Here is a 27,663-nt window from a genome sequence, read left to right as displayed (position 1 = left end):
AAAGCACCTGGGCAGCCCGACGCTAGACATGCTCCATCGGAGAGGAGGGCTGGGGAATTCGACAACGCGAGTGCAAATCCCAACCCCAAGGCAGAGGCTGCGGCCAATTAAGTCTCGGCACGTCCTTCCGAGCGACCCTTTCTGATTTCCAGGGTGCCCGAATTTCAGCAGCAAGACAGCGAAAAGCGGCGGTGTAAACTACAAAGCAGGGAGTGCCGGGAAGCCCCTCGAGGAAGTGACACGTCGGTGCGGTGCATGCTGGTTTGCTAGCTGTAGGGCCAGCCAGTCAGCCGGAGAAAGCGGCCGGGAAAAGGGAGAGCCGCGCGGCATGGCAGCCGCGCCACAGTGAACTCTCGTGCCGGGGGCTGGCGGCTCTGGCTGCCTTCTCCGCAGGGGAGGCTGCGGCTTTCCAGGGGTCTTCTGGGCAGGCTGGTCGGTGTCCCGCGCCCCTCCCTCCCTCCCTCCCAATGCTCCGCCTTTCTCCTCCTCGGCGGGCGCTTGACTGAACCAGAGGCTTCAGCGTCGAGCGCCTGAACTGCAGGGTAAGCAGCCCAACTGCTTCGTAGTTTGCCCGCCGTTGGCTGCGCGGCACAAAAGCAGCCGCAGCAGCAAATGGGCATGGCTGGAAGGGGGTCGGCGACGCTGTGGGAGGGCCAGGCCCGGGGGGGGGGGAGGGACGTTCGCGCGGGGAGACCCGGTGGCTCTCCGAGGGGCGGGCAGTGAGTTCAACTTCGGCGCCGGCTGCCTTTCCTGCGCCTCGGTGGGTGCCCCCTGGCAGCTTGGGGCCGGGCAGCCCCTGACGGCCGCTCGTTTTGAACGACCCGCCCCGAGCAGCTTGTTTTTGGGGGTTCAAGGAGGACAAAAGTACGGGGCGAGAGAAAAGGGGGGGGTTAGACTCCCCGCTATGTTCGGGGAGGGAAAGTGACTTATAAAGACTTCCAGTGTCACGGGGAAGGGGGAAATTGAGAGTATCTGGCTTGTCCTGAGAAAAGCAAAGCCTTCCTTAATAACTGAGGGCACAAAAAGACATACCATTTGGAACACATTGATGCAGCTATCGCAGTTGAGTGCCACTAAACATGGAGGTTGGGGGTGGGCAGGTGCTGTCATACCAGATCATTCATATTGCTTTTTAAAACTTAATGCTTCCCCTTAAGAGAGCCAGTTTGGTGTAGTGGTTAGGAGTGCGGACTTCCAGTGTGGCATGCCAGGTTCGATTCTGCGCTCCCCCACATGCAACCATCTGGGTGACCTTGGGCTCCCCACGGCACTGATAAAACTGTTCTGACCGAGCAGTGATATCAGGGCTCTCTCAGCCTCACCCACCCCACAGGGTGTCTGTTGTGAGGAGAGGAATGGGAAGGCGACTGTAAGCCGCTTTGAGACTCCTTTGGGGAGAGAAAAGCGGCATATAAGAACCAACTCTTCTTCTTCTTCTTAAAGTGTGCTGGGCAATATGTGTGATAATTCCCACCACCACTTCATGTTAAAGGACCTCTGTGAGTGGGGTAGGCTAGGGCAGAGAATGACTGGCCCAAGGGCATTCATCCAGTGACCTTTGTAGCTTTAGTTGGGTGCTCTAACCCGACACCACATTGGCTGTCTTGTGCTTAGTAGGTAGGGTTGCCAGTTCAGGCTTGGGAAATGTATAGAGAATTAGGGGTGGGGCTTAGGGAAGGTGGGGTTTGGGGGAGGGACTACAGAGTCCACCACCCAAAGTGGTCAGGTGAATTGATCTTTGGAAATGAATTGTAACAGTGGGAGATCTCCAGTCATCTCCTGGAAGTTGTGCACCTACTTGTGCACCAATTTATGTCTTTAGAAGAACCATGGCACAATCCTATGCAGAACTGCATCCTTCTGAGCTCATTGATTTTAGTGGACTTGGAAGGATGTAATTGTGTTTTAGACTGCACTGTGATGTGCATTTATGTCTTGCTGTTCATTTTTTTTTTGGCAATAAGTGCCTTTTTCTGTGATGGAGGTCTGCTTATTACGCATCCATTTTCACCAGTACCTTCCTACCTAATTCCAGGCAAGACTAAAGGAGGGCAACTAATGTTATTTTTGAGGGCAAATGATTGATCTGGGTGTTAAATAAGCAGGGGTGAAGCAGTTACGTCACTTCGCTTTAGGATGCTTGGTTACATTTACCTGGAGATAAGACATTAAGAATATAATTATTTTTATGAGAAGTAAATTTGACTACGAATAACTGCTTAACTGTCGTCATCATCTCTGACATGGGTATCAAGGCTAGGGATTCTCATTGTATAGAGAGTTTTGTAGCAGGAATCTGTCTTGCATCAGAAACCTCAGAGGCACCCCATCCTAGTAGTTCCTATATGGGGAAAATACGTAGCAATTCAATGATTATACAAAGGAACAGAATATACCCCCTCTTCCCAAGCCCTCTCAATTTAGCTGCTGTCATAAACCTAGACCAGCTGGGGGGCTGTGCCTATGTTACCCAAAAACACAACTATTATATTTACTGAAATTCAATACCACCATGAGACAAAAATACGTAGCAATTGTGACAGCAGCTAAATTGAGAGGGCTTGGGAAGAAGGGAGTATATTCTGTTCCTTTGTATCAGGGTATATCCCAGTATATTCAGTGGAGCTTAGTGCTGAGTAAGTAAATACAGGGTTGAAGCCTTGCTCATCATTATTCTGTCAGTAGATTGCCCAGGGAGTTTCTGTTCAAGACAGTAGTATGCAATATTCTTAGTAATAATGGAACTGGCCCATGTGCCTCCAGATCTCTGCTGCACATTTTCCTTGTCCCTGAAGCTTTGCCTTAAGGGACAAATGAAACTTGTAAGCACAGTGGTTCCATGATGATTTGTAAAAGAACCAACCACTGAACTGTCATCTGGTCTCACCTTCTGTCTCTTAATGTCGTTATTGTCCAGCAACTGCTTCTATTCTGCCTGGTATCTCATTTCTGCAGAGCCAATGGGATTTGTCTGTGGCATCAAATGTCTAGTGTAAGAGCCTTGGTATCAGAATATTATGAGATGAAGGTATAATGGACAAAAAGCTTTGGTTCAGTAATGATGGTCTCCAGGGCACTTAAGAGTTGTGGTATGTTCTGTTCCAGTCTCAAGAATGACTAAGAGTTCAGAGTCTCATCAGTCTGCTGGCGAACAGGGTAGGCATTCTAATGGATTGCCCTGTAGCGATAAATTTCTTTCTTGTCGGAAACTTACCAAAGTTATCTTTTGAAACATTGCAAGAATGTATTTATTTGTGTTGGCTTGTATCGATTTGCACTAAAGCCAAACCAATTTTTTTTCCCTGTCATATTTCTAATATGCCTACAAAACAGTTGTCTCTTCACCCTTTGGGATTATGAGCTGTGCAAATGCACCATAGCCTGGCTGACGCTACAGGAGCTTATTGCTGGATCCTGCAGAAAAGCGGAAGTCATAAGCCTTCTTGCAATGACTGACTTTAATGTTTGACAATCATGCTTGGAAAATAAAGGCCTAGGTAATCTTGCAGTCTGCTCTAATTCTCAAATAGCTTCACATCTTACCCAGTGTGGGGAGCAAACTATTCTTGTGAAAGATGTTGCTACTGCTGTAATCAGATATTAAGCCTTTATACAGTTGAAAAGCCTTGCTCTTGCATATGCTCCCAATCCCCAGGTACATGTTATCATATCTTTAGGGAGTACTTAGCACATGTCTCCCAAAGAAATACTGAGGAGTTATTTTTCTTCCTTCTTGGCTTTTCTTATATTCCTCACATTTGGGTTGGAAAACAGACTGCAAGATAAGACCGTTCAGTGGTGCTTTCTCTAATTTTTCATCACTTACATTCTGACATCTTTATGTCCTACCTGTGTGAGTTTTGCTGCTGGGATTGTGAGAACAGCAGAATGCAAATGGTAGCTCATCATCAGAGCATTTTAGAATGTCACTTAGGTAATATCAATATGTTGGATTTTACCCTCTCAGCTCCAGAGAGGGTTTCAGGATTGCTAAATGAAACACTTTTCTGGCTCTCCACTCATATAAGCTTTTAAAGCAGAAGTCCAGTTGTCCTTTAGAGATTTAAAAACAAATTATTCCAGCATAATGTGAAATGTGAAGTTCTTTGAAGCTATTAACACAGTTGCCCTTCTACAACCATGCCTGCCCCTGGAGTGTAATCCTTCCCCCTGGTTCACTACTACAGGACTCTGTGACCTGAAGAAGTCTGGGAGATGTCTAGGACGAAGCTGGCAGCAAACCCATACTGAATCTGATAGATTATGCTATAGAGCCCATTGGAAGACCTGTGAAGCAGCAGTCATGACAGCAAAGAAATGTTATTAGTCTGCTACCGTAGCATCAGCTAGTTCACAAACCATCCCAGTTTTGGCACACCAGAAGATGGGACTCATACACCAGTGGTCCCCAACCTTTTTGAGGTTGGGGACCGGCAAAACGCATGCGCATTTTTGGCCACGCATGCGCAGCCCTGCTTCCCCCCCCTCCCACAGTAAGAAGCTTGCTGGGCCACAAGCTTGCGGCCTGGTAAGTTTCTTAATGCGGGGGGACGGGGAGAGGGAGCTGCGGCCCAGTGCCAGGGCCTTCGTGGCCCGGCACCGGGCCATGGCTCGGTGGTTGGGGACCACCGTCATACACTGCCTGGTCTATTTGTGGATCATTCTGTCCCAGTTTCTGTGATGGATGTCCACAAGATCCTGGGGTTGATGAAGTCCGCTTCTTACACTCTGGGTCCTTTCCCATCCTATCTGCTAAAGTAATGTTAAAACCACATCAATAAACCGTCAGTATCTTATAAATCTGTCATTAATTCAGGGCATCTTCCCTTGGCCACTCAAAGAGGTCTGCTGTTTTAAAAACATTTCCTATAGAAAATGAATGTGACCAGTTACCTGTCCTTTTCTTACTAAATGAGAGAGCAGAAACCAACCAACTCCAAGTCTTCTTGAATAACTCAACTGCTCTAAGCACTTTCAATTTGATGTCGGGCAAAGACTTGTAGCTCTTGGTGGACTTATCTGCAGCTTTTGATATAGTAGATCATACTATCTTGTTAAGGTGCATGGAGGCAGAAGTAGGTACCAGAGATGAATGCTGAACTGGGTCAAATCAGTTTTAACAGATCAAACCCAAAAGGTTGCAGTGGAAGACCATTTGTTATCAGTGTGGGACTTATCCTGTGGAGTTGCTCAAGCTGCAATCCTTTTCAGTCTGTACATAAGGCCCGTGGGACAAATAGCATGTAGCTTTGGTCTTCAGTATGAGGATGATACCCAGCTATATATATCCTTATTATCCAAATCCCCTGGTGATGCAGTAGAGATCCCAAATAACAACCTGGCTGCTGTGGTAAATTGGCTAATAGTGAACAAATTAAAACTGAACCTTGAAGAGAAAGAGGTAATGGTGATTGAGAAGGTGAATACCTTGAAGGAAGTTACACTCTCCCCGTTTGGTGGAGTTCAGCTGACCATTGCTGATGAAATTAAGAGCCTTGAGGTTTATACTTACCCAGTGTTATTGTTGAAGTAAGTTAGTGCAGCTGCAAAAAAACTCAACCAAGCTGGTAAGGTAGATCTAATCAGGGCACTTGGATCCACTCTACTAGGCAATTGTAATGCACTGTACATTGGTATTCCCTCAACATCAGTTCAGAAACTCCAGCTGGAGTTGAATGCTGTGGCTAGACTATTATTGAGAGGCAGATAGCTCATGTGTATTACTCCAATGTTATAGCCGCTCTACTGGCTGCCCATTAGGCTCAATTTAAATATTGTCTATTGCATTCAAAGCCCTTCATTGTCTTGGGTCCTCATATTTGCAAGACCGGCTCTCCTCCCATGCATCTCTGCAGGAGCTTCACTCATCTGAGCCAGGGTCTTTTGCAGATGCCAACCTGCAAAATCAACAACTGCCCAAGCACATACCTCCCCCATTGTGACCCCTTGCCTGATGAAATCACCTGCCTAAGAGGTCAGGAAGGCTCCCACTCCCCTGGCTTTTCGCATATGATGCAAAACTGAATTGTTTAAGGAGGCTTTTCTACTCAGGCAATGCTTTTGAACTGTACTAAATGATTCACAAAGTTACTTGGAAAAATTATTATGGACTGTGATCAATACTTCTGTGTGTAGCTTGTTGATGCTGCCATCCCCACTTATCTGCACACCCCTCTCTCCCTGCCTGACTATATGCACTGCATACCTAATATCTTGAGCAAGTCCTACTAGAGACACAACGAATAAGGGGAGCAACTGCTGTGTATTGTGTCTCACAGCTGAGGATCTTGAGCCGTCCACAGCAAATGGCTCCAAGGAAGGCTTTCTGGTTCAAATCAGGGAGTGACACCAGTACAACAACAGTCAAGCCACACCAGACTAGAAGATAAAGTATTTTTTGCATCATGTTCAGTCACTGACCATTAACACAATTCAAATGTTAGGCACCCTGTGACAATCCATACCCTCTGATGATTCAAATTGTCCTTTTGTCCCCAAAACGTCTGCTGAATATATGATTTTGTAACCTTGAATTATAATTAAATCAATAACTTCTCTTCTTGTTGCCTTTCCCTGGTGCCATTTTGTCAGTTCTATAGTTTTCTCCTGATACGCTCAAGTATTCCTTAAACCCATTATCTTTTGCTTGGCATAGTAGTTAAGAGCAGTAACCTCTAATCTGGAGAATTGGGTTTGATTTCCCACTCCTCCACATGAAGCCAGCTGGGTGACCTTAGGCTAGTCACAGTTCTGTTAGAGATGTTTTCACAGAGCAGTTCTGTCAGAGCTCTCTAAGCCCTATCTGCCTCACAAGGTGTCTTTTGTGGGGAGAAGAAGGGAAGGCGACTATCAGTTGCTTTGAGACTCCTTTGGGTAGTGAAAAGAGGGGTATAAAAACCAACTCTACTTCTTGAAAAGACTCCATTTTATGCTATGGGTCAAAACAGTATATTTGGACTGGCTTTAGAGCCAGTAATTGGAATTTGATCCTGGATGCCCCAGGAACTGCAACTGACTGTCAGCACATACACTGGATCCATTGTTCTTCCATCTCATTTCTATGCAGAATAGGACAGGTAATCTCTTCCTCTCCTCCCTCCAAATATTTAAAAAACACATTTACACCTTTAGCTCAAATAGTAACTTCACTTATTTGCAGTAACTACTTAATGTTAGGTTGTTGTCATAATAATTAGGATAAGGAATATGTGTTTTGATTTAGTATTGCTAGTATTTGTTTAGGGTAACCTCCTGCACACCATTGTATCAACTCCCTGAATAAACTCTCTATTCCTTTAAAATCAGGTCTCTGTCTTCCCAGAGGAGATCAGGGCCCTAATGGAGCTAAAACAGTTCTTCGGGGCCTGCAAAAGGGAGCTTTTCCACCAGGCATTTGGTTGAGACCAGGCACAACCAACAACATCTGCAGGGCCCCTGTCCTTCCCTCTCCCCACCCCCAAAAATCCATCAAGGCATTCTGTTGCTGGACCTGTTGTATTATTACTGTTTAATGTTGTTCTGTTACCCTGTTATCAGTTAGTATTATTAATGCTACAGTTATTTATATGTATGGTTCTTTGTATAGTTCTCAGTTCTGTGTAAACCGCCCTGAGCCTTCAGAGAGGGCGGTATATAAATGTGAATAAATAAATAATAATAAATCCTTTCCCTATTGAAAACTCAGTATTCACAACTACCTCTTCAGGTAGAAGTTCCTGGTTTTCTGCACAAATATGCTCACTAATTCCCCATGTAAATCTGAATGTAATAACTGTGTGTTTGTGGTACTACTGAAACTAGGACTCTGCTATGGAAATTTGCATTGTTTAATGTGTCATGCTAATGCTTATGCTTTGCTTCCATTCTGGTTTTAAAATTCTGGTTGGTTCTACAACCTTAATCCTACTGTATTGTTTATTGAACATCCCATCCGTTACTCTGTGTAATCTGCCTTGTCTCCAAATGAGGGAACTGGGCTATAAATAATGTAAAGAAATACTAATTACCCTACTTTGGAAAACATACAGGAATTTGTTATATCTTTAATACATTTTGTCTCAGGCTAGTACAAATCTGTGTACCAGTTTTATAGTACACATTCAAGATCTACTGCAAGCAGTCGGTAGCTGTGGGCAGCAATTTACTTAAAATTTATATTATTAAAATTCATCTTTATCCTCAAAAAAGAATGATCAGTAGTTTAAACAGTATTGGGATTTGTGCTTTATTTGCTTTTAATCTAACCAACTCAACAGTTCTCTTGAAAACCAATTCCCCACCTACACTGTTGATGTATTTGTGATTATGAGATTTGGGGGAAGCCTTATTGGTGCAGGTAGTATAACAGTGAAATGAAACTGTGACAGTGAAATGAAAAAACAATGACTTTTCTCTTTATTTTGTACATATAAAGGTCAAAAATCCATAAGACAGTTTGAGAACTAGAGAACCGTGACAGGCTAACCATCTAGTTGAGAGCACCAGGCTGCTTTGGTTTCCATTAGCTTCTCTCGCAGAGCTTGTCTGGTGCCATAATGGTATCTGTATCGTCTTTTGTGTTTAGCTAGGGCAGGCTTAGCATAGATTTTCTGTGTAGTCTTAAGGGCCACAAATGGGAACAAATGGGTCGATATAGTAGCAAAATGGTACTGCAATTTCCATACCATGTTTATTTCATGATGTAAATCTAGGTAGGCATATTTTGTGATATCTTTCCTGTTCTCTTTTGGTAGCCACTAGGGGTTGAAGTTCTTGTTTACAATAGTTCTTGTTTCTAGCCCCCTAAGGAAGTGCAGGAGCTTCTTGTGGTGCAGGGTCGTAAGGCAGCCGACGTGCTGTCTGAAGCTCTGCCCATGAGTCTGGCAGTTTGATACTAGCAGCCGGATCAAGGTCGACTCAGCCTTCCATCCTTCCGAGGTCGGTAAAATGAGGACCCAGTTTGCTGGGGGGTAAACCGGTAATGACTGGGGAAGGCACTGGCAAACCACCCCGTACTGAGTCTGCCAAGAAAACGCTAGAGGGTGTCACCCCAAGGGTCAGATGTGTCTCGGTGCTTGCATAGGGGACATCTTTACCTTTAAGGAAGTGCAGTCCTGAGTTGGCTAGCCCTGGCTAGCCTGAACTTGTCATGCTAATCTTCTGTGTGTTGTTCCAATTGTGAGCACAAGCCTGAACTTGTCAAATCTTAGAAGCTAAGCAGGGTCAGCCTTGGTCAGTATTTGGATGGGAGACTACCAAAGAATACCAGGGTCATGCTTCAGAGCCAAGCAATGGCAAACCACCGTTGAATGTTGCCTTGACATCCCTACAGAGTAGTCACTAGTTGGCTGTGACTTGATGGCCTTGCCAAAAAAAGAAAAGAAAAAGAAAAAAGAAAGAAAGAAAGCAAAAGAAATGTAGACTTTAGATTTTCATCCTGTATATGGAATTTTTCTATCAGCTGTTACCTCTTGAAAGATAATATGAGTTAAAACCCCTCAAATGAATTCATCATAATTTGGGATGATGTAAGATTTGATTGTCTTGAAAGTAGACTTTATTGTTATGATTTCTGAAAGAACACTAAAAGAGATAAATAAACACAGGGAACACTTTGGAGAAAATAATCCAGCAATCCAGAGTTAGGACATGAAGGGAAAGATCAATAACAACAGTACTAGGCCAGACGTTCCAAAGTATATTCAGTTTGTTCACAAGAATTATAAACAGCTTTTCAGCAAATGTAAAATCTGTATGGAAGTTCTGTGGAAGTCATTCAAGGCAATGCTTGCTTTTGCAAGCCTTTTATGTAACCCGTCAGTTCCGTCATTTTTGGCAGTGTTCCATGCCTTGTGAATCAGTTAATTCCTGTAGTCATCTTGTTTCTCCAGTATCAGACAACTAGTATTTTCTTTTTTCCATGTTCCATGTATACTGCCCCGAGATGCCAAGTGAGGGCAGTATAGAAGGCAAACAAATAAGCAAATTAAATATGGGCTAGTTTCAATACATTTCTTTCATCTTTCTGCTCTTCTTGATCATAATTAGAACAGCCGGGCAGAATTTTATAATATAATTCCTTGCTAGGTTGCAAAAAAGTACCTTAAGCCTAACCATGTTTGGTCTTTAGAGTTATCATTTGTAGAGTAAGAGGAGCAAGACAGACTTGGTTGCTCAAAACTTTCTTTTCAAACCAACTAAGTGTCTTTATACAATCTGAATGTCCTAATGTATCTGAATGCTCTGATGAGAAATGTTCATCTGTATTTGTTTGGACTCTGTCCTTGAGATCAGTATAAAAACTATTGTAACTTCTGTGGATAAAGTCCAGCAGCATTCAGCCTTGGATTTGTTTATGCGTGGTGTACATTTTGCTGTTGCTTTAGGCTTTTGTAGTTCCCATTACATTTTTCTGGGCCTTACATGTATGTAATACAGCCAAATAAATTAAGTTTAGCAATTATGATTTATATCTGATTCTCACTGGAAGAGCCATTAAAGTGATGGAGGAGGAGAAGGTGGGCTTAGAGCAGCGGTTCTCAACCTGGGAGTCGGGACTCCTTTGGGGGTCGAACAACCCTTTCACAGGACAGGGCAAGCAGCTTGGCGGGGGGGGGCGGCGCCATCCACACAACAGCTTTGTGGGGTAGATCAAGAGAGAGCATCTGTCTGGAGCAGCGGAAAAGAGCAAGATGGGCATGGTGGGACAAGAGGCAGAACTGAACTGAGAACTCCCAGAAAAAAAAAACCCTATTTATATACAATGCATCTTCACGCCATTGGTCAGTTTCGGTTTAATTTCTGTAAAAGAACACTTGCATAATTTTATGGTTGGGGGTCACCACAATATGAGGAACTGTATTAAAGGGTCGCGGCTTGAGGGAGGTTGAGAACCACTGGCTTTGAGGAAGGATTCCACAGTATTCTTTGGCCCTCGCCTAAACAGAAAGGGAAGAAAAAACAAACCTTAATCAGTGGTCATCTGGCTTGATGAATATATGACTCAGAGACAGTAGCAGACTTTCGCCCTCACTTTCTTAATGAAATCCCTGGTTGAAGTTTACTTTACGAAATCTCAGCAAAAGAGAATAACCTGTCTGAAATATAAGGACTTGTTATCTGTAACAGGAGAATTTAAAGATATTCAAACACTAAAAATGGAATGAGTGGAAATCCAGTGGTTCGAGTTTAACCAACTGTTTTCTAGATTTAAGTCAGAATTTACTAGACGTGTGGATGCTCTGCTTCCGGAATTTGAGAATATCTTAACTCAAGTCAAACTATACTTACAAGGTCAAGTATGGAAACTGTTACTAAAATATGAAACTGAAGCAGAACAGGTAAAGGTGTGCATGATCAAATGGATGTAGAATATTGGAACTAATTTTACAATGGAAATATGGGAATGTATGGATAAAAGTACCTAAATTAATAAATAGTCAATTACTAAGAAGGAACTGGTATAAGATTTTATAGATGGTATGGAACACCCAAAGTAATTGCAAAGCTGGGTAAAGGTTATAATAACAGATGTTGGAAATGTCAGGAAAAAGTAGGGTCCTTTTATCATATGTGATAGAGATGTGAGAAAGTTAATAGATTCTGGGCAAAAGTACATGTTGTTTTAGAGGAGATGTTTAGTACTAAGTTTCCTATGAGAGCTGAAAATATGTTAAGTTTGTGTCCAGATTTACTTCCCTCCCATGCCAGGAATTTGTTTTTCTATGCTACCACGGTGGCAAGACTAGTCCTGGCCAAGAATTAGAAATCTCCGGAGATACCAACTATTGAACTGTGGCTGGATAAACTAGCCGATCTAGCAAAAATGGCAAAACTAACATCTACAGTTAATAAAAAGCCAATCGAAGAATTTTAGGAGCAATGCCGCTTTTGTTTGGACTAACTCGCCAAGTGATGCCACAAGCAGGATACAAGGACTGTGGGAGGAGGAGGGAGGGGGATATATTGTAATCAATATTAACTTCTTTCTTTTTGTATATATCTCTATAAAATAACAATAAAAAGTATATTTTAAAAAGTGAGGGAGGAGTATGGCTTCCTTTTCAAGAGAAATATGTATGCATGCCTCTTTTTGTATTTGGGAATTCCTGGATCAAGGTTCTTTTCATCTCTTCTTATGAAGCTGTTGCCCCACCTAGCAGCATAACTACTTCCTCTCTGACATAAGTTCAGTTCTGTATCATCTACTTCCTGTTGTTGCTTGATTCCCTGAGATATGTGATACATTTGTAGAGCAAGAGTGTATAATTGGGCTCACTTAATTGTTTTGAGGGTATAACAGTTAAGTCAGCTTACATATATATGGAAGTTATGCTGGAATTTTGCCCCTGATCCTCTGCTTTGCACATACACATTTGCTTATGAATGTAAGTATTTTGTTAGATGAAACCAAGGTTCACTTAGTCCAGTATTCTTTCCAGGAATAGACCTTGATCCTTGAAACTGGCTATTGGATAACTGGCTCTAGGATATATATGAACTACAAAAAGCAGTGGTCTACTTTCCCCAAAACTAGAAGAAATAAGAACTCTTGGACATCTTCATATCATTTCAACAAATATAAAGGTAAAGGTATCCCCTGTGCAAGCACCAAGTCACGTCTGACCCTTGGGGTGATGCCCTCTAGCATTTTCTTGACAGACTCGATATGGGTTGGTTTGCCAGTGCCTTCCCCAGTCATTACCGTTTATCCCCCAGCAAGCTGGGTACTCATTTTACCAACTTCGAAAGGATGGAAGGCTGAGTCAACCTTGAGCCGGCTGCTGAGATCGAACTCCCAGCATCATGGTCAGAGCTTCAGACAGCATGTCGGCTGCCTTACCACCCTGCACCACAAGAGGCTTTTTCAGCAAATATAATCTTCCCTAAAAGGGAAAATTAGGAACAAATTCCTGTAATTTAAAGAGCATTCAATATAAAACTGCCTTCCAAATGATCTTTGCTGTCCTTAAAACTAATTTTATACATCTACATCTATATTTTTTATCCTTTGTGTCATTTTCAGTTGCCACTTCTTGCTTTGTTCTTGATAGAATAAGGAACTATAAAGGACTCATTTCCTCATTGGAAACGTTTTATGGGGAGCATAATCCATGTTTAACATTCACTTCACAGTCTAGACCAAAGGCTCCCAATAGACCAACAGATCTTCTCTCACTATCCAGTTCCATCTGTTTCACAATTTGCTTTAGTGCCTCAGCAGAAGAGAGGGTGTTTCTTCTACTGCAGCTGAGGACTGATTTTTCTTTTGATTATATGTTAGAATCTCTGCCCAAGGCTCCAAACCTTTGCATAACTTGGGGGGGGATACAAATTTCTAGATGGCAACATCAAGTTTTTAGGATTTTTTGTAACTAGCAGTTCATGATTCCATCCATTTGTAGTTGCTTGCTGATTTACATACTTGCTTTCTTAAAAAAAATAGAAAAAAGTAATCCCCAAGGAAGGGGGTTGGGTTTGAGTTCTAGGACAATGATATTTTGGCAGCTCATTGGTTAGAGCTGTCCTCCCAGAACATAGAGGATATTGTCATCGTTTAAAATTGAATCATAAAGCTGGAACAGGACTAAAAAACCTCATCTGTCTACAAATAGATACTCACAAATAGATTTTTGAAGTCCAAGCACAGGTTTCCATCAGCAGAGTGTTCACTACAGAAAGAAGTTGTACACAAAGCTAAATGATAAGGCCAGATGGAAGTTTATAAAATTATGAACACTATGGAGAGTTAATAGAGATGAATTTTTCTTGCCCTTTCATAACAACAGAACTGGCATTCATTTTGTGGTGGCTTATTTGAACACACAAACTACTGAAGAATGTTAGAATTGCCTTGCTTGATGTGTATGCATAGGGATGGATACAGATTTCTTCTGACAGATGTCACAAGACCCAGCTTGGAATTCTTGCCCAGAGAGGTTTCTGCATTTCGTATTAACAAAACATAACCCCCCCCCCTTTCCTCAAACTCCTTGTGATGAAAAGGAGCACTGGATAGCCACAGAGCCATTACATTTTACTTGTAGTCTACTTCATCAAGGTTTGGTGCTCAGGGCACATAAGTAGGTATTCTCATTCATGAAAATAATCAGCATATTTTTCCTTTCCTTCTTTCTTTCTCTATTCTAGGACTTCAACAATGGATTATTTCCAAGCTTGCACTTTTCTTTTTATGCTGATATTATCCAGAAGCATCACAGCTGAGAAGCAAAATCCAGATCCAGGATTAGAAATCTGTATCCTTTCCCTGATGGTTGAATTTTGATTTTTGATTGTGAGATATAAGGGCGGGGGTGGGTGTTATTGACTACAGTATCCTTATGATCAGTGGAGGAGGAAGTGAGAATAAACTAGATTAGATTTGGAAGATGTAGATTTATATTTATGCACGGATTTATTGTCTGTACACACAGATTTTCGGTAATTGAGGCATGAATAAATTATATAGGATTATATTTATTATAGAAACTTGTGCACCTATGTTTGTCATGATAAACCTGTTTTACCCACTTACTGTGAAGTTCTGACCAGTTGTAACCCATAATATAGCAGTTAATTTTTTTATTTTTCTAGGCTGTTGGAAAAAGCTACGCAATTATCTAGAAATGCAACTACTTCATTCAGGTATATGACACTTCATATTGTTCTGTGAAAAGGAGCAAGTATGTTTTACAGACCTCTAGGCATCTTCTTAAATTGGAAGTTGCCAGATGAAACCTATTTTACAGTCATCAGTTGTTTGTACTGAAACTTTATAGTACTTCGTTGTACAGCCATTTAGATTTTGCCAGCAAAGCAAGACTACCTTCTCTTACAACCACTACTTGTAAAATCAATCTGGGACTATTTCTAAATCTAGATTGCATGCAGCAAAAACCTTGGGAGATTCCCTAGATGTTATTCTTTAGAAAAAGTATTGCAAAATTAAAAAGTAATATTCTGTTTTCTTCCTTCAAATTAATATAGGAGCTGAAGTTGGCTTTGGTTTATTTGTTTTATGGCTTCCAATTTTCATTGGTAGCATGAACACTTAGCAGAGCATTTGTCTGTGCTGAATTCTCATACTGGAAACAATTACTTTGATAAGCTGAGAACCATATTGGGACCACTGCCCAAGGGGAGGAGAAGACTGAACCCTCCCATTGTTTTCCTAACCCAAAATGCTCTGGGGGAGGGGTTAGCCTTTTTTAGGGAGTATATGTGCAGTATTTAGTGAAGGGTAACTTATAAAGAAGAAGATAGTTGGGAAGTTGTCTAGTTTGGCTGTCAGGAGGACAGCACTGTGAATACAAATTGCATAAGGAAATAAGCTGCAAACAGCTAGCATTTTCTGAACTCCTCAAGTACATATACCTTTTGATGTTAAGCCAGGACGTCTGCACATACCCTGTCATGTGTAGGTACCATGTCAAGTAAAGATTGTGTTGCCAGTGAACACTGGTTGGAGTAAGAGAGAAAAGATCTTGTTCAGTTGTTTGCAGCTTGCTCAGAAGAGCCAGGGTTGTTTTTGGAGTTCCTGTCATCTTTAAGGAAGGGGAAGAAGGTGACAGAAATCATAATAGATATTATCTTTTATATATCCTGCGGAGCGGATTAAATAAAGGAGTAAGGGCTGTCTGGGAGGAGTTAAGGTGGGCCCTGTCCGGGATAAAAACTCGGAGGGTCCAATCCAGGCCCAACCAGCCAATGGGGAGCCGCGCAAAGCGCGGCTCCCCATTGGCTGCTTCTCCCGGCTGCTTCCCCCAGCCGGAGACTCACCGCGCAGACTGCACTCACAGCCGACGCTGTGAGTCCTCTGGCCGCCGTACTCCTCCTTCTCCCGGCCGCTCTTGCAGCCAGGAGAGCCGACATCCATCCTCCTGGGTCCGGTGAAACCACTCCGCCTTCTCCCAGCCGCTCCGCCGATAACCTCCTCCCGATCCGCCTGCATGCCGCCACCTGCCTCCATTCCGGCGATGGACCTGGCCGCCTCCCCCCGCCCGCCCAAGATGGACCCGTTGCATTCGGGAAGGGCCGGGGTGGAGAAGAGGGGAGAGGTCACCCTGGCCACCGGTGAGGTGGCTTTTGCCGACAGCCGCCTCTCCTTGGAGTGGCCCGACGCCTTTCCCAGCACCCCAGCCGTGTGGTTACGAGTTCCAGCACTCAGCCGGCCCGCTCCCTCAGTTCCAGCCCGCTGGCCCCCCGTCTGTGCTCCGACCGGCCTGCGGAGGGCCGGGACGTGCCGGAGGCCGCTGCCCGACCTGCGCCGCCTCCTCCGTTGCTGGCCGCCACTTCCGGCCACCACGCCGCGCCCACTCTCCTCTGGCCCGCCAACTGCGCATGACCCCCATCAACGGCTCGGGGGTGGCCATGCCCAGTGTGAGCCCGCCCGCTTTCCCACTGTTGGGGACCAGCCGCCCCAGCACTGGCGCCTGCAGTATCGTCGCCGTCGCCGCCTCCACTGGCGGCCAGTTACTTCGGCCCCAGCCTGCGCGGCCGCCAGCTGGCAGCACCGCCATCTGCCGCCGCCAGCAACCCTACCTCTACTGTTGCCGCCGCCCGACCCGGACGCTCCCGCCACAACTTGCCATGGAGGGCCCCCCGACCCCCAAAAACTACAAAGGAAAATGTTGGAAATGTCAAGACATAGAGGGAACTTCCTTCCATATGTGGTGGATGTGTAAAAAAGCAAAAATATTGGAAGGAAATGCATGGAGAAATGCAGAATATATTAAAGTTTAAATTCCCCATGGAAGCCAAGAATACTAGGCATGTTGCGTAACAATTTGCAAACATTTTTGGAAGAGATATTCAAATACATGGTGGCAATGCCTAAAATTACCTGCACAACAAAATGGAATCTAGACACTTGGCTGTGCTTAGAAGAATGGGAAAATAAGGTAAAGGTAAAGGTATCCCCTGTGCAAGCACCGAGTCATGTCTGACCCTTGGGGTGACGCCCTCTAGCGTTTTCATGGCAGACTCAATACGGGGTGGTTTGCCAGTGCCTTCCCCAGTCATGACCGTTTACCCCCCAGCAAGCTGGGTACTCATTTTACCGACCTCGGAAGGATGGAAGGCTGAGTCAACCTTGAGCCGGCTGCTGGGATTGAACTCCCAGCCTTATGGGCAAAGCTTTTAGACGGCTGCCTTACCACTCTGCGCCACAAGAGGCTCTTATGGGAAAATAAGCTAGCCAAATATACAGTGATGGTAAATGAGAATTCTAAAATACTATATAGAATTGTATTGACACAGAATGAGAATCAGTTCTAAATGTAATGTGTTGAGTATATGTGTATAAGGAATTGGGTACTGAGGAGGAACCCTTTTATTTTTCTATTATAAGATATATAAAAGTCCTTTCTTTTGTATTTTTGTTATATTACCCATTTGCCAACAGTATTAGTATGTAGAAATGGCAAAAATATGCACTATTGAGTATGTGGCAATGGTAAAACATACACTTATGATATGTAATTTTTTTTCTTTTCTGTATTTTTATCGTTGTTTTTCAAAAAAAAATTATTAAAAGAAGGCAATAGCGTTGGGTTGATGGGTTAGAGTTGGAGCAGGTCAACATCTTAAACATTCTCCCATGCATGCATCCTTAACTCGGCTGCAGATAAGAAACTGTTTGAAGTGAAGCGCAAAGACCAGATGAATGCGTTGAAGAACCTCATTGAACTCAACGATGTTAACCAGCAGTACAAAATCATAGATATCATGCTCAAGGGTTTGTTCAAGGTCAGCCTTAACACAACTGAGCACAGGGTGTTTGCTGCTCAATGCTTACTGCATAGCTTCAAAAACACTGCTGTGTGGACTGGAGAGCTGATGGGTCAGGGTGGTTCCAAGAATTTGATAGAGAGCAAATTTAGCACCTAATGCTTTCGGCACACAGCCCTCTTATATATGGGTTGGTAATGGTAAAGTAGGGAAATGGCACCCCTTGAGAGTCTGCTAGCTAGCAATTCCTCACTGTGGAATATGTGTTCTGGAGGATGGTGCGGGCTTTACAATACTGTAGGGACTCCTAAAAATGCACCATGGCTGCCATCTGATCAATGCAGCCTATGCATAATAGTATGTCGGAGACACATTGTCAGTTTAATAAAGGAGAGTGCCATTCCCTAAAAGTGTCAGAGTGTGGATATGCGCGCTACCTTTTCTGAAACTACACAATGTGTTTTTTGTTTTTGGCTAATATTGGGTGGCTGGGTGGCCTCAAAAACACTTGTAAGCAAGTAAATAAGTTATTGGCAATTGAAACGTGACTCAGGCTTGTGAGTTAAGAGCCATATCATGCCAGCATATCTGGAACTTTGATTGTATTGTGTTACGATAACCTTTACATCACATGAAGAAGGTAATCAAGGCTGCTTTCATTTGCCAGTTTTCTATGTCTCCTAACTGCTTAATCAACAAGCCCATCTTCTTATTCTCTTGTTTAACAGTGTCAATAGCTGGGCATCTATTTGCAAAAAGCAGGAGAGGAGTGTTGGAGTTGGGGGGATGTTGCAAAGGGGCTTTTGTTGGCACTGGAGGCGAGGGGAAGGAGTGTGCTTTTGGCAGGAGCAGGAATAAGCTGGAATTGTTTTCTGTTGCAATGTGCAGGTACTTGAAGACTCACGAGCAATACTTATTGCAGCAGATGTCCCGCCAGATGGGCCATTCCCTCAGGACGAGAAGCTGAAGGATGGTGGGAGCTTTTTGACTTCTGAAGCCTAGATTCCCCTTCCAGCATTCTGTATCCCTTACGCCTGTGTTTCTGAGTGATGATTGCGTTACAACTCCCTTGCCATTTTGGCTACTTCTCCTCTGCCACCTCTGTCGCTTCTGTTCTTATGTGTCATCATTTCTGATATTTGTAAAGGTCTCGGGATGGGAAGGGAGCCAAAGTGATGCTGCATAGCATATGGTGCATGAAGCAGAACAGAATCTGGCTGTTCCTCTTGTGTATACAATGGGAAGTTAATGCTATTGGATGAGGCTAGTGTTGTTGAATGGGGAGGTTGTGGGCTGCTTGAGTCTGATCCCCTGGGGTTTGGGATTCTGATAGAAAATCTACCTGATGCGTGCCACTGGAATGGCAGCATTTCACGCCACATGTATAACTATATAAGTCTCTGAAGAAAACAAACAGATTTGTGGGCTGAGACTGAAGTGGTAAAAATAAGCAATAACTAGGCAAGTCCATGTTTCACAGTCACTAAACTCTTGTGCAGATTTACCCATGAAAGCCTTTAAAGAAGGGGTACGAACTCATTAAAAATTAACAAGTCCCCCAAACAGTGGCTCTGTAAAGCCTCCCCTTCTCCAAAAACTCTTAAGAGACTTTAAAAAAATGTTGTCTGGAAAGGAAAGAGAGTTTGTGTCTGCCAGGGCAGAGAGATGCGGAGTTACAGGACCATTAGGAGTAGCAACAGCTGCATTTACGGTGGTGGTAATGACTTTTGCTTCCCATCACCCATTTAGTGTTTCTGGTCCCAGGATGGTAAAGAAACAAATATGCCACTTATTTTGTGCAGGACGTTAATCTGCCTGCTTTTATGTCACTTGTGTAGTGTGCTTGGGATCATACAGATTTTTTTTTAAAGGATCTTCATTTTTATGTTAATTGAAGCAGTTTTTTCTTTTAGTTGGAAGGTGGAAAGCAGTCTATGTGCTTTCCTTCTCCTGCTGTTTCCCCACCCCATATTTAGTCATCCATGCCTGTGGTGAATGGGCAGAGAGAGACCTCTGAATATCATTTCTGGGTCAGAGACAAATGTAGACTGTAGCTGCTTGCATTCAATTTCTCCTATAATGCAAGAAGAAATTTTAATTCTTGAAACCAGTGCTATGCCTGTGTTATTTTCAACAAAGAGATGAAATGGAGGGGTGGGGGTATTTGAATAACGCACTCTGTTCGTTTCCAGCCAAATTTGTGACCCATGGTTTTCCTGTAACTTTTAAGTCACTCGTTTGGGATGTGAGCATGTATGTGAGTATCACTAAGACTGATCTTTTCAGATGTTGTGTATACAACATTACACTCTGTTACTTGGGGTTGTTTTACCTAGAGTAGTTAAGTTCTGCGTGCTCACAGAACCTTTCCACCAGGTGACCTTTTTCTTTTATTGCTGCTGCCACCGATGAAATACAGAAGTTTCCAGATAGAGGGATTCTCCACATTCTCCCTTCCCTAGTTGCCATGAGAGGGATTTCCTCCTCAAATTTGTTTGATATGCTGATATAATGGTCTATCGGTATACTAATTGCCAAAAACCCCTTGGGCAGTGTGATCAGCGCTGGGGGGATGGCTGCCGTTTGGACTGGGGAAGGGAAAATGGAGGTTATGTGGGAAGAGCCTACATTGTCCACATAATAGCCAGCCATGTTTTGCTGCCATATTTCCTAAAACATTGCAGCAAAACAAGATTGGGAAGGACTGCCGACAAATGGAGGAAAAAATGAAGTGGTGCATGAAAGCACCATGATACTGTGGGGAAGAAACCTGCTTCCCAATAGCATTCAAGCTGAATAGCTCATGGGGAAGTGACCACCTTCGCTAATATTAGTTTAGCAAATGCTCCTGCTCCCCTCTAAAAGCATAACGAATGAGGAATATTATTTAATCAATTCTGAAGAGGAAAAAAAGATTAAAGCACTTTAAGGGGTAAGTGATCTGCACTGTAACTTGGGGTTCAGGAGGCAAGGAACTCATCTGATGTCTACCAGTGAGGAAATGAGTAAGATTGCTTACTGATTTCTGCTGCATTGACTTTTTCCCTTAGCATATTCCCATGTGGTAGAGAACACGGCTTTCTTTGGGGATGTAGTCCTGCGTTTTCCTAAGATAGTGCACCATTACTTTGATCGCAACTCCAACTGGAACAACCTGATCCGCTGGGGAATTGGCTTCTGCAACCAGACAGGCGTATTTGATCAAGGTCCTCACTTGCATGTACTTGGACTGGTAAGGCCATGTGGTTGCTTGCATTCTTTTGTCTCTCTTTTCTTTGTTAGGATAGGGTGACAAGCAGGAATGACAAGTAAGCACAGATCCTGCCATGGAGAAATTGGGCAAAGGAATATCTGTAGGAGGAGAAAACTCTAAAGGGCTTCTTCCAGAATTTTTAAAATCCTATATGGGAAAAAAAAGTTTTAATGTAGGAATAAATATAATACCTACATATCTGTAACATGCAATCTTTTACATAGATGTGAGCTGTACTGTGACCAAAACTTCTCATTGTGTGTACACCTCTTCTTGTTATGAATGCACTGAATTCATAGGCAGTGAAAAACATGCAAGTGTAATTGGCATACATGATCAATCCACACAAGGGTCACTTGTTAAGGCATCCAGGAAAATTGTCTTGTAAGAATTTAATTGTGCATGAAGTTACCTTAGTGGCAGCAATGCACAATTGGATTTGTTCAAATACCCTTCATACAAATGCCTGAAGCCTGTGGATATAGCCTGTGCTTATCCCAAGTCAAGTCTTTATTATTACGGTACTAGACCAGTAGTCAAATTACAAGATACATAAAAACATCTGGCATTAACAAGATAAAAGAATCATTGATAACTAAAATATAAGTTCTCCCCTGAATTGATTGCATAGCCTACATTGGAGTAATACATGTTCATATGTCTCAGTGCTCCCATCCTGGCAGATGCATAAACCAGTGGTCCCCAACCTTTCTGAGGCTGGGGACCGGCAGGGCATCGGGCCGCGCAGGTTGGGGACCACTGGCATAAACGATCACAGATGGGTATTTTTTTGAATAAGCGTTCCCTAAAAGTGGATGGGAGCATGTTATATCGTAAGAGTGTAAATGATCTCCTGTGTTCTGGGAAAATAAGATTAGATAAATAAGGTAATGGCCTCAAATTATTAAGTGGAGGCATTGGAAAAAGTGGATTTTTTACTTGATTGAAATCCTGTTGACGATGGATAGCTAGGATTCTTTGTTTTATCGTTTCCTTTGCTTGGTTGAAACCCAGAGACAGTATTAACTGTTTGGATAGACCATATGAGCAAAGTTTTTTTCTCAAGAGTGGATATCCACAGCACAACCAATGATTCAGACATCATTAGGTAAAGCAAACCCTTTGTGGAAAAAAGCAATTTTAACCAGTACATGGACATACATATCCATATTCTGGTCTGGACAGAATACATTCCTGGTTGGTACATGAAGCAGGGATCTTAAAATTTTAGCCTGGGTCTTTTCTAGGTTGGAAATATTTGCATTTATACACAATGGGTTCCCATACATCATCTGTGCTAGAGGTTTTGCCTTGAACAGCTTAAGGGCTACGGGAACAGTACGCCCACCTTTGTGCCGGAAGAATTTCTGAATGGCACCTGAGCTTCTCTGGGCATTTGAGGAAATATATGATATATGGGAGTTTCTATGGCCATTTGATTGGAATAGTACTCCCAGATATTTGTAAAATCTGACCTGTTCTATGGGTGATGAATTGAGATGCCATGTGCTTATTCCTGATAATCTATTCCAGGAGTAGTTAAACTGTGGTCCTCCAGATGTCCATGGAATTGTAGTCCATGGACATCTGGAGGACCACAGTTTGACTACCCCTGATCTATTCATCTGGCGAGTATGTGAGTAGCATGAGTACACCCCCCCCCCCCACACACACAGGATCTTGCAAAACCTTTGTTTAGAGGGAGGGGGTAGTGTTTCCCACATTTTGGGGGTTTGCCCTATAGCACTAAATCAGGACTGTAGGAAACTGAAAGGATTAAGGGCCTGGGAAGCAGAGGATTGCGTAAATGGGAATGAAATTGATATTTGTTATTTTTGGTGTACTTTCTTCTGCAGATGGCTCAGGAACTGGGGATTAGTGAGAAGTCTCCAGACTACCGGAATCCTTTTAAAACAGACCATTCGGAAGTAAGACCACAAAGTTCAGACTGTTACTCCATTTTTGTTTTTCCGATTTACCTAGCTTTGGGCAAGAAATGTTGCTTGAGAGTGCAGGAGGAGTGACAGCACTGCTTGGTGACAGATAAGTAGAAATTCCTGTTCAGCAGGTAGTAGCTTCCAGTGGGCTGGATCTGGCACAACATTTCTACAGGTTCAAGGTTCTTCACCTTCAAAACATGACTTCCCCAACTTCCCCCTCCTCCCTCCCAAAATAGTGTTCCTGAGGAAGAAGAGGCATTTCAGATTGCTGTGGGAGTGGGTGTCAGGATCATCGGGGGCCAGAAGTCTTTGTGCCCTTGGAAAACGCCACACTGGATCCAACCAATTGTACTGACCCTGTGCAACCAGCTAAATGCATGTTCCCTTCCATGTTTCGTTGGTGGTGTGAGTTTGTTGCCTCCCAAAGAGGAACCTGCAACAGGGAAGTTTTGTGACTACAACCTATGCCAGTTTCCCTTTCGATGTGATGATCCAATGTTGCAGCTGCATACGGGAAGTCTCTGTGCACTCAGCATAGCTTCACAGGATCATCTCAGCAGCAGCTGCTCTCAGTTGCCCAGTTCAATTTATCTTCTTACTGGATCGGTGACTGCATGCTGTGTTTTGGCAAAGACTGCAATACATACGCTGCTTTCAGTCTCTGCCAGGTAGCTGCAGGAACCCAGTTTTGATAGCATTCAACTACTTAGCATTTGTGCTGTTAGGCACCTTTGAGATAAGGGAGTGTAATGTATCATCCTCTGACAGAGAAGTGGCTGAGGTATTTGGCCAGGGTTATGCAGCTGCTCTGTGACAGAATAAAGCTGATGGCAGAATCCTAAGTGATATTCTATTCCACACTCTCTGTTGAGTGGCTCCTTTCCACGTAGAGGCAATTTTAGAGGAATGGGAAGGTGACTGTAAGCCGCTTTGAGCCTCCTTCAGGTAGGGAAAAGCGGCATATAAGAACCAACTCTTCTTCTTCTTTTCCCTGAGGTCCTTCAGCAATGTTCCTAGGATGAGAATAATAGAGTGGTCACTTGGGAGAGATGCATGGTGCTATTTATTTTACATTTCCATGACATCAAAGTTGTTTTCTTTATTAATTCCTATTTAAGGCAAAAATCATCAAATATACAGGTACAGACGAAGGGGGCAATCAGCTTTGCAATAGGAGGTGTGAAAAAGATTTTGGGACTGCAGTTGATCACAAACTGAGCATGGGTCAGCAGTTGTGATATAGCTATGCAAAAGGTCCATGCAGTTTTGTATTAATAGAAGCATTGCCTAGTTCATGCAGAGCAATAGCTCCACTTAATTCCTTGCTAGGCAGCCCTCATCAGTATTGTGCCCAGTTCTGGATACCACTAATTAAGAAAGATGTAGACAAACAGGGGTGGGTTCAGAGAAAGACAACAAAGATGGGTCAGGGTTCTGGAAACAAGTCTCATAAGAAAAGATTGAAGGAGTTGTGGTATGTTTAGTCTGGAGGAGACATGGTGGTCATGGTTGTTACCTGGAAGAAGGCAAAGACTTTGTTCTCTGCTTCTCCAGAAGGTAGGACTATATCTAATGGGCTTAATTTTCAGGAAGCTACATTTTGATTGAGTATTTGGAAAGGTTTCCTAATATATGAGCAGTTAGACCAGCATTTCCCAACTGGGGTTATGCCAGTTGCGGGGGGGGGGGGGGGATTAATTTTTCCAAAATATTTTTAAAAGATTTAAAAATTAACTGTTTTTTTTTTCTTATTTGGGCAGGTTGACTGGCACCCTCCCAAAATGTCCATGATTGGCTTGGGCAGCTTCAGGGCTTGGGGGTGGGTGGGAACAGGGGCCTAGCTCATACCTGCTGCCAGGGTCTGGATTTTTTTTTCTAGCCACCAGAACAGCTGATATCAATTAAATTAAAATTAAATCCTCCTTATCCATGTCACTTCCAGGGGGCGTGGTCTGCTAACATCACTTCCAGAGTTACTTGAAGCCTGAAGAATATTTCAGGGGTTACTTAATGATTAAAAGATTGAAAAAGACTGAGGCAATTGGTATAAATTAACTAGAGCAGGACTTAAAGCAGATACTTGACCAAGTCTGTTGGGAATGCTTTAGCTTTGAACTGAATTCAGCAGGGGTTCAAAGTCCAGCCGTATCTGTCAACAGGTTATAATAGAAGTAAATTCAGACCAAGACATTGTGCATAAAGATAAGTTTGGAAACTGCTAATCATCTTCTAGCCTTGTTATAAGAACAAAGTACCTGACCCCCAAGCCTTGTGGGTAGCAAGCAGCGGGACATGACTATTTCCCTTTCTCCCAGTCCAGTAGGTGGGGCAAAAAAGCATAGTATGACTGTATAGAAGGCCTTTCAGTGTGAATCCTGGCAAGTCTCTCTGTTGGTGAGTTTCTATTCTGGTATGGAGCTGAAATTGCCCATGAGGAGAGCAAGAGGTATTTTCCTGTGCAGGTGTGGTGCCAGATTTGTGCCTCCTGAAAGTCACAAGAATTGTGGAGCTAAACAGTTCAGGTGACAGTAACTTTGTGCAGAACTTGTGCAGAAAAAATGCTCCCCATGGTTGAGTTCATTCCTTCTTGTTCTCAGTTTTTCCCCAGTGCAGACACATTCCAGAAGGCTCTCCGGGAGGAAGAGAAGCGACGGAAAAAAGAGGAGAAACGGAAGGAGATCCGCAAGGGGCCGCGTATCTCACGCTCACAGTCTGAGCTATAATGCTGCTTGCCTGCCTTTTTCTCTGTGACCCGTCCTGGCAGGAGCCAGAGCAGCCAGAAGAGGAACCTCCCAGCCCCCTTGTGACCTCAGGAAAATGCCAAGAAAGTTGATGATTTTGTCTATCAGATTTTGGAGGTTTCTAATTTTGACAGCTGCTTTGGCAACTACAGAATTTAGCCTCAAGACACACCCACATGGAGGGGTTGGTCTTTGAGCACATACTTCCTTGGTGGAAGAATTTTTCAGAGTAACTGGAATGTACAGGTTTGTCAGGGACCATTTTCAGTGTCTCTGTTTATCTTTGTTCCCTCTGGCTTTACCAGTCTGTAATGCTAAGAATGCTTTGGGGAGGGGTGTGGGGAGCAAGGAATTTATGGTACGTGCCATTTCTGCAGTTCATAACACAGAATGTTGTGTATTACTGTGCAGTCAGAAGGGCAGTGTGACTTGTGTAGCTACACCAGGTGTTTCTCTGGGTAGCAGAATTACCAGAGGAAGTTAAGAATTCTGTTAGAAATGCACATTCTTTAGGAATTCTTACTTGCTCTATTTAACTCTCATCCTTTTGAATGTAACAGAGAAACATCGGAGAGGTGCTGTTTTTTTTAGTGTCTTTCTTCAGACTATTCCTGGTTCTATGAAGTCTATTATCAAAGCCTTCCTTGACCAATGACATCTTCTCACAAGACCTATAAACCTGGAAAGGGGGGAAATGTTAATTTATTTGAGAAAATGGGCATCCTGCTCTTGTTCAAGGGAATAAAACACTGCAATCACGTGCTTTTAGCCTGTGGGTCTGTATGAACCAGTTCTGCTGCTATTAGGTCTCAACACAGCTGCTAGTACTCACAACTTTGTAATAAACAGTATTATCATAATACACAATGGAAAACCATTATCAAGATTACAGAGAATGATTTCATTCCCCTTCCTTATAGCAAGGGGGGGAGCCTGTTGTCTCTGTATGTGAGACACAAAGCAAATCAGAGAGCATTTGCTATTTTAACTTACTAGGAGTTTTCCTCAGTTGCTGTAGTTCAGTGGTTAAAGAATGGACCCTGCTGTCTTTTGACTGGTTGCTTGTTGCTTTCTACTAGATTCTCTTCCTTCTGTTTTTGGTAGTTTTGATAAGTGGTATTGGCCATTGTTTTGAAATGCTTACATGAATACTAGTATTCTGACATTGGGAAAAAGCAGAAAGCCTGATAGTGTGACTTTGGCCTTTTTCCAGCTTTTCACCTCCTCTTCCAGGGCTAAAAACCTTGCCATGAGAATATCCTTCATCACTTGATCAGTGAAAAAAATGATGGGGGTCTCTTTTACAAGTCTATTGCCTTATTGCTCCACAGGAACAAGCTACCTTCTCCCCCTTGATCTTTTTAAGCATTCCATGGAGACTTGTACCTGGAGTCAAGATTGTTTTGTTTCAGATTCCAGTTTTATTGTTGTTTTTTTTAGTACAGGTCAGCTGACCTTGTCAGGGTTCATGGGCAATATTCTCTTTTCAAACCAGATTTAGACACTGGTGAATCAAATTAAGGCTTCACATGCAGGCACAGAGTGGGCATTCAGCACAAAACCACTAAATGTAGTTTGGCACAAAAAGTAGCTTTTGTTCAGGACTTGGATTGATTCACACCAACAGTTCTTATTCTTGCTGTCACTGAATAGCTCAGCAGAGTACTGTATTTCACCTAGTGATGATGTCTCCTGGATGTCATGAATCGCTAGAACTTGGTGTGCTAATTGCATCAATTAAGGATGGTTTGGGGGGAATTTCTCTCCAACCTTGATTAAATTGGACAATTCTGCAATGTAACTTGTTCTTGCCAGTGAAGGATTATTTTGAATGGGAAAGGAGGGTTTATTTCCATGGGATACTGTAGAATGGTTTGCTGCCTCCAGGCTGGTTTAGTGGCAGGGAAGGGGAAGACACTTATTTTCTAACCGGACAGCCAGTTATGCTCGATTTGTTTTCAGAAATGTCCTTACAGTGGAATTGGACTCTGCTTTTCTTGAATAAAACTGAAATTTGAAAGAA

The 27,663-nt window shown here is 43.2% G+C and overlaps 1 protein-coding gene across 2 annotated transcripts; it reads left to right on the top strand.

Moving 5' to 3' along the window:
• The first annotated feature begins 202 nt into the window (after positions 1 to 202).
• CCDC134 (coiled-coil domain containing 134) lies at positions 203 to 27,663 on the top strand. 2 transcript variants are annotated; one of them, XM_077339356.1, is made up of 8 exons: positions 203 to 542; positions 12,420 to 12,564; positions 14,128 to 14,234; positions 17,603 to 17,724; positions 18,595 to 18,679; positions 20,757 to 20,938; positions 22,816 to 22,887; positions 25,497 to 27,663. In XM_077339356.1, exons 3-8 carry the CDS (start codon positions 14,138 to 14,140, stop codon positions 25,620 to 25,622), a joined length of 684 nt encoding a protein of 227 aa, XP_077195471.1. In that variant the 5' UTR covers positions 203 to 542; positions 12,420 to 12,564; positions 14,128 to 14,137; the 3' UTR covers positions 25,623 to 27,663. The 2 variants fall into 2 exon arrangements, with proteins under 2 accessions (XP_077195471.1, XP_077195470.1); XM_077339355.1 differs by lacking the exon at positions 12,420 to 12,564 and having other exon boundaries at positions 205 to 542.

This window comes from Paroedura picta, chromosome 5 (assembly GCF_049243985.1).
Source record: "Paroedura picta isolate Pp20150507F chromosome 5, Ppicta_v3.0, whole genome shotgun sequence".
Taxonomy (NCBI): Eukaryota; Metazoa; Chordata; class Lepidosauria; order Squamata; family Gekkonidae; genus Paroedura; species Paroedura picta.
Note: the sequence above shows the minus strand (reverse complement) of the source record. Positions and strands in the feature narration are given on the sequence as shown.

Coding starts and splice junctions, on each gene's coding strand:
- CCDC134 (XM_077339356.1), top strand. CDS start 14,138: ATGGATTATTTCCAAGCTTGCACTTTTCTTTTTATGCTGATATTATCC. Junction 17,725..18,594: donor TGCTCAAGGGTTTGTTCAAG/GTCAGCCTTAAC, acceptor TGCAATGTGCAG/GTACTTGAAGACTCACGAGC. Junction 20,939..22,815: donor ACTTGCATGTACTTGGACTG/GTAAGGCCATGT, acceptor TTTCTTCTGCAG/ATGGCTCAGGAACTGGGGAT.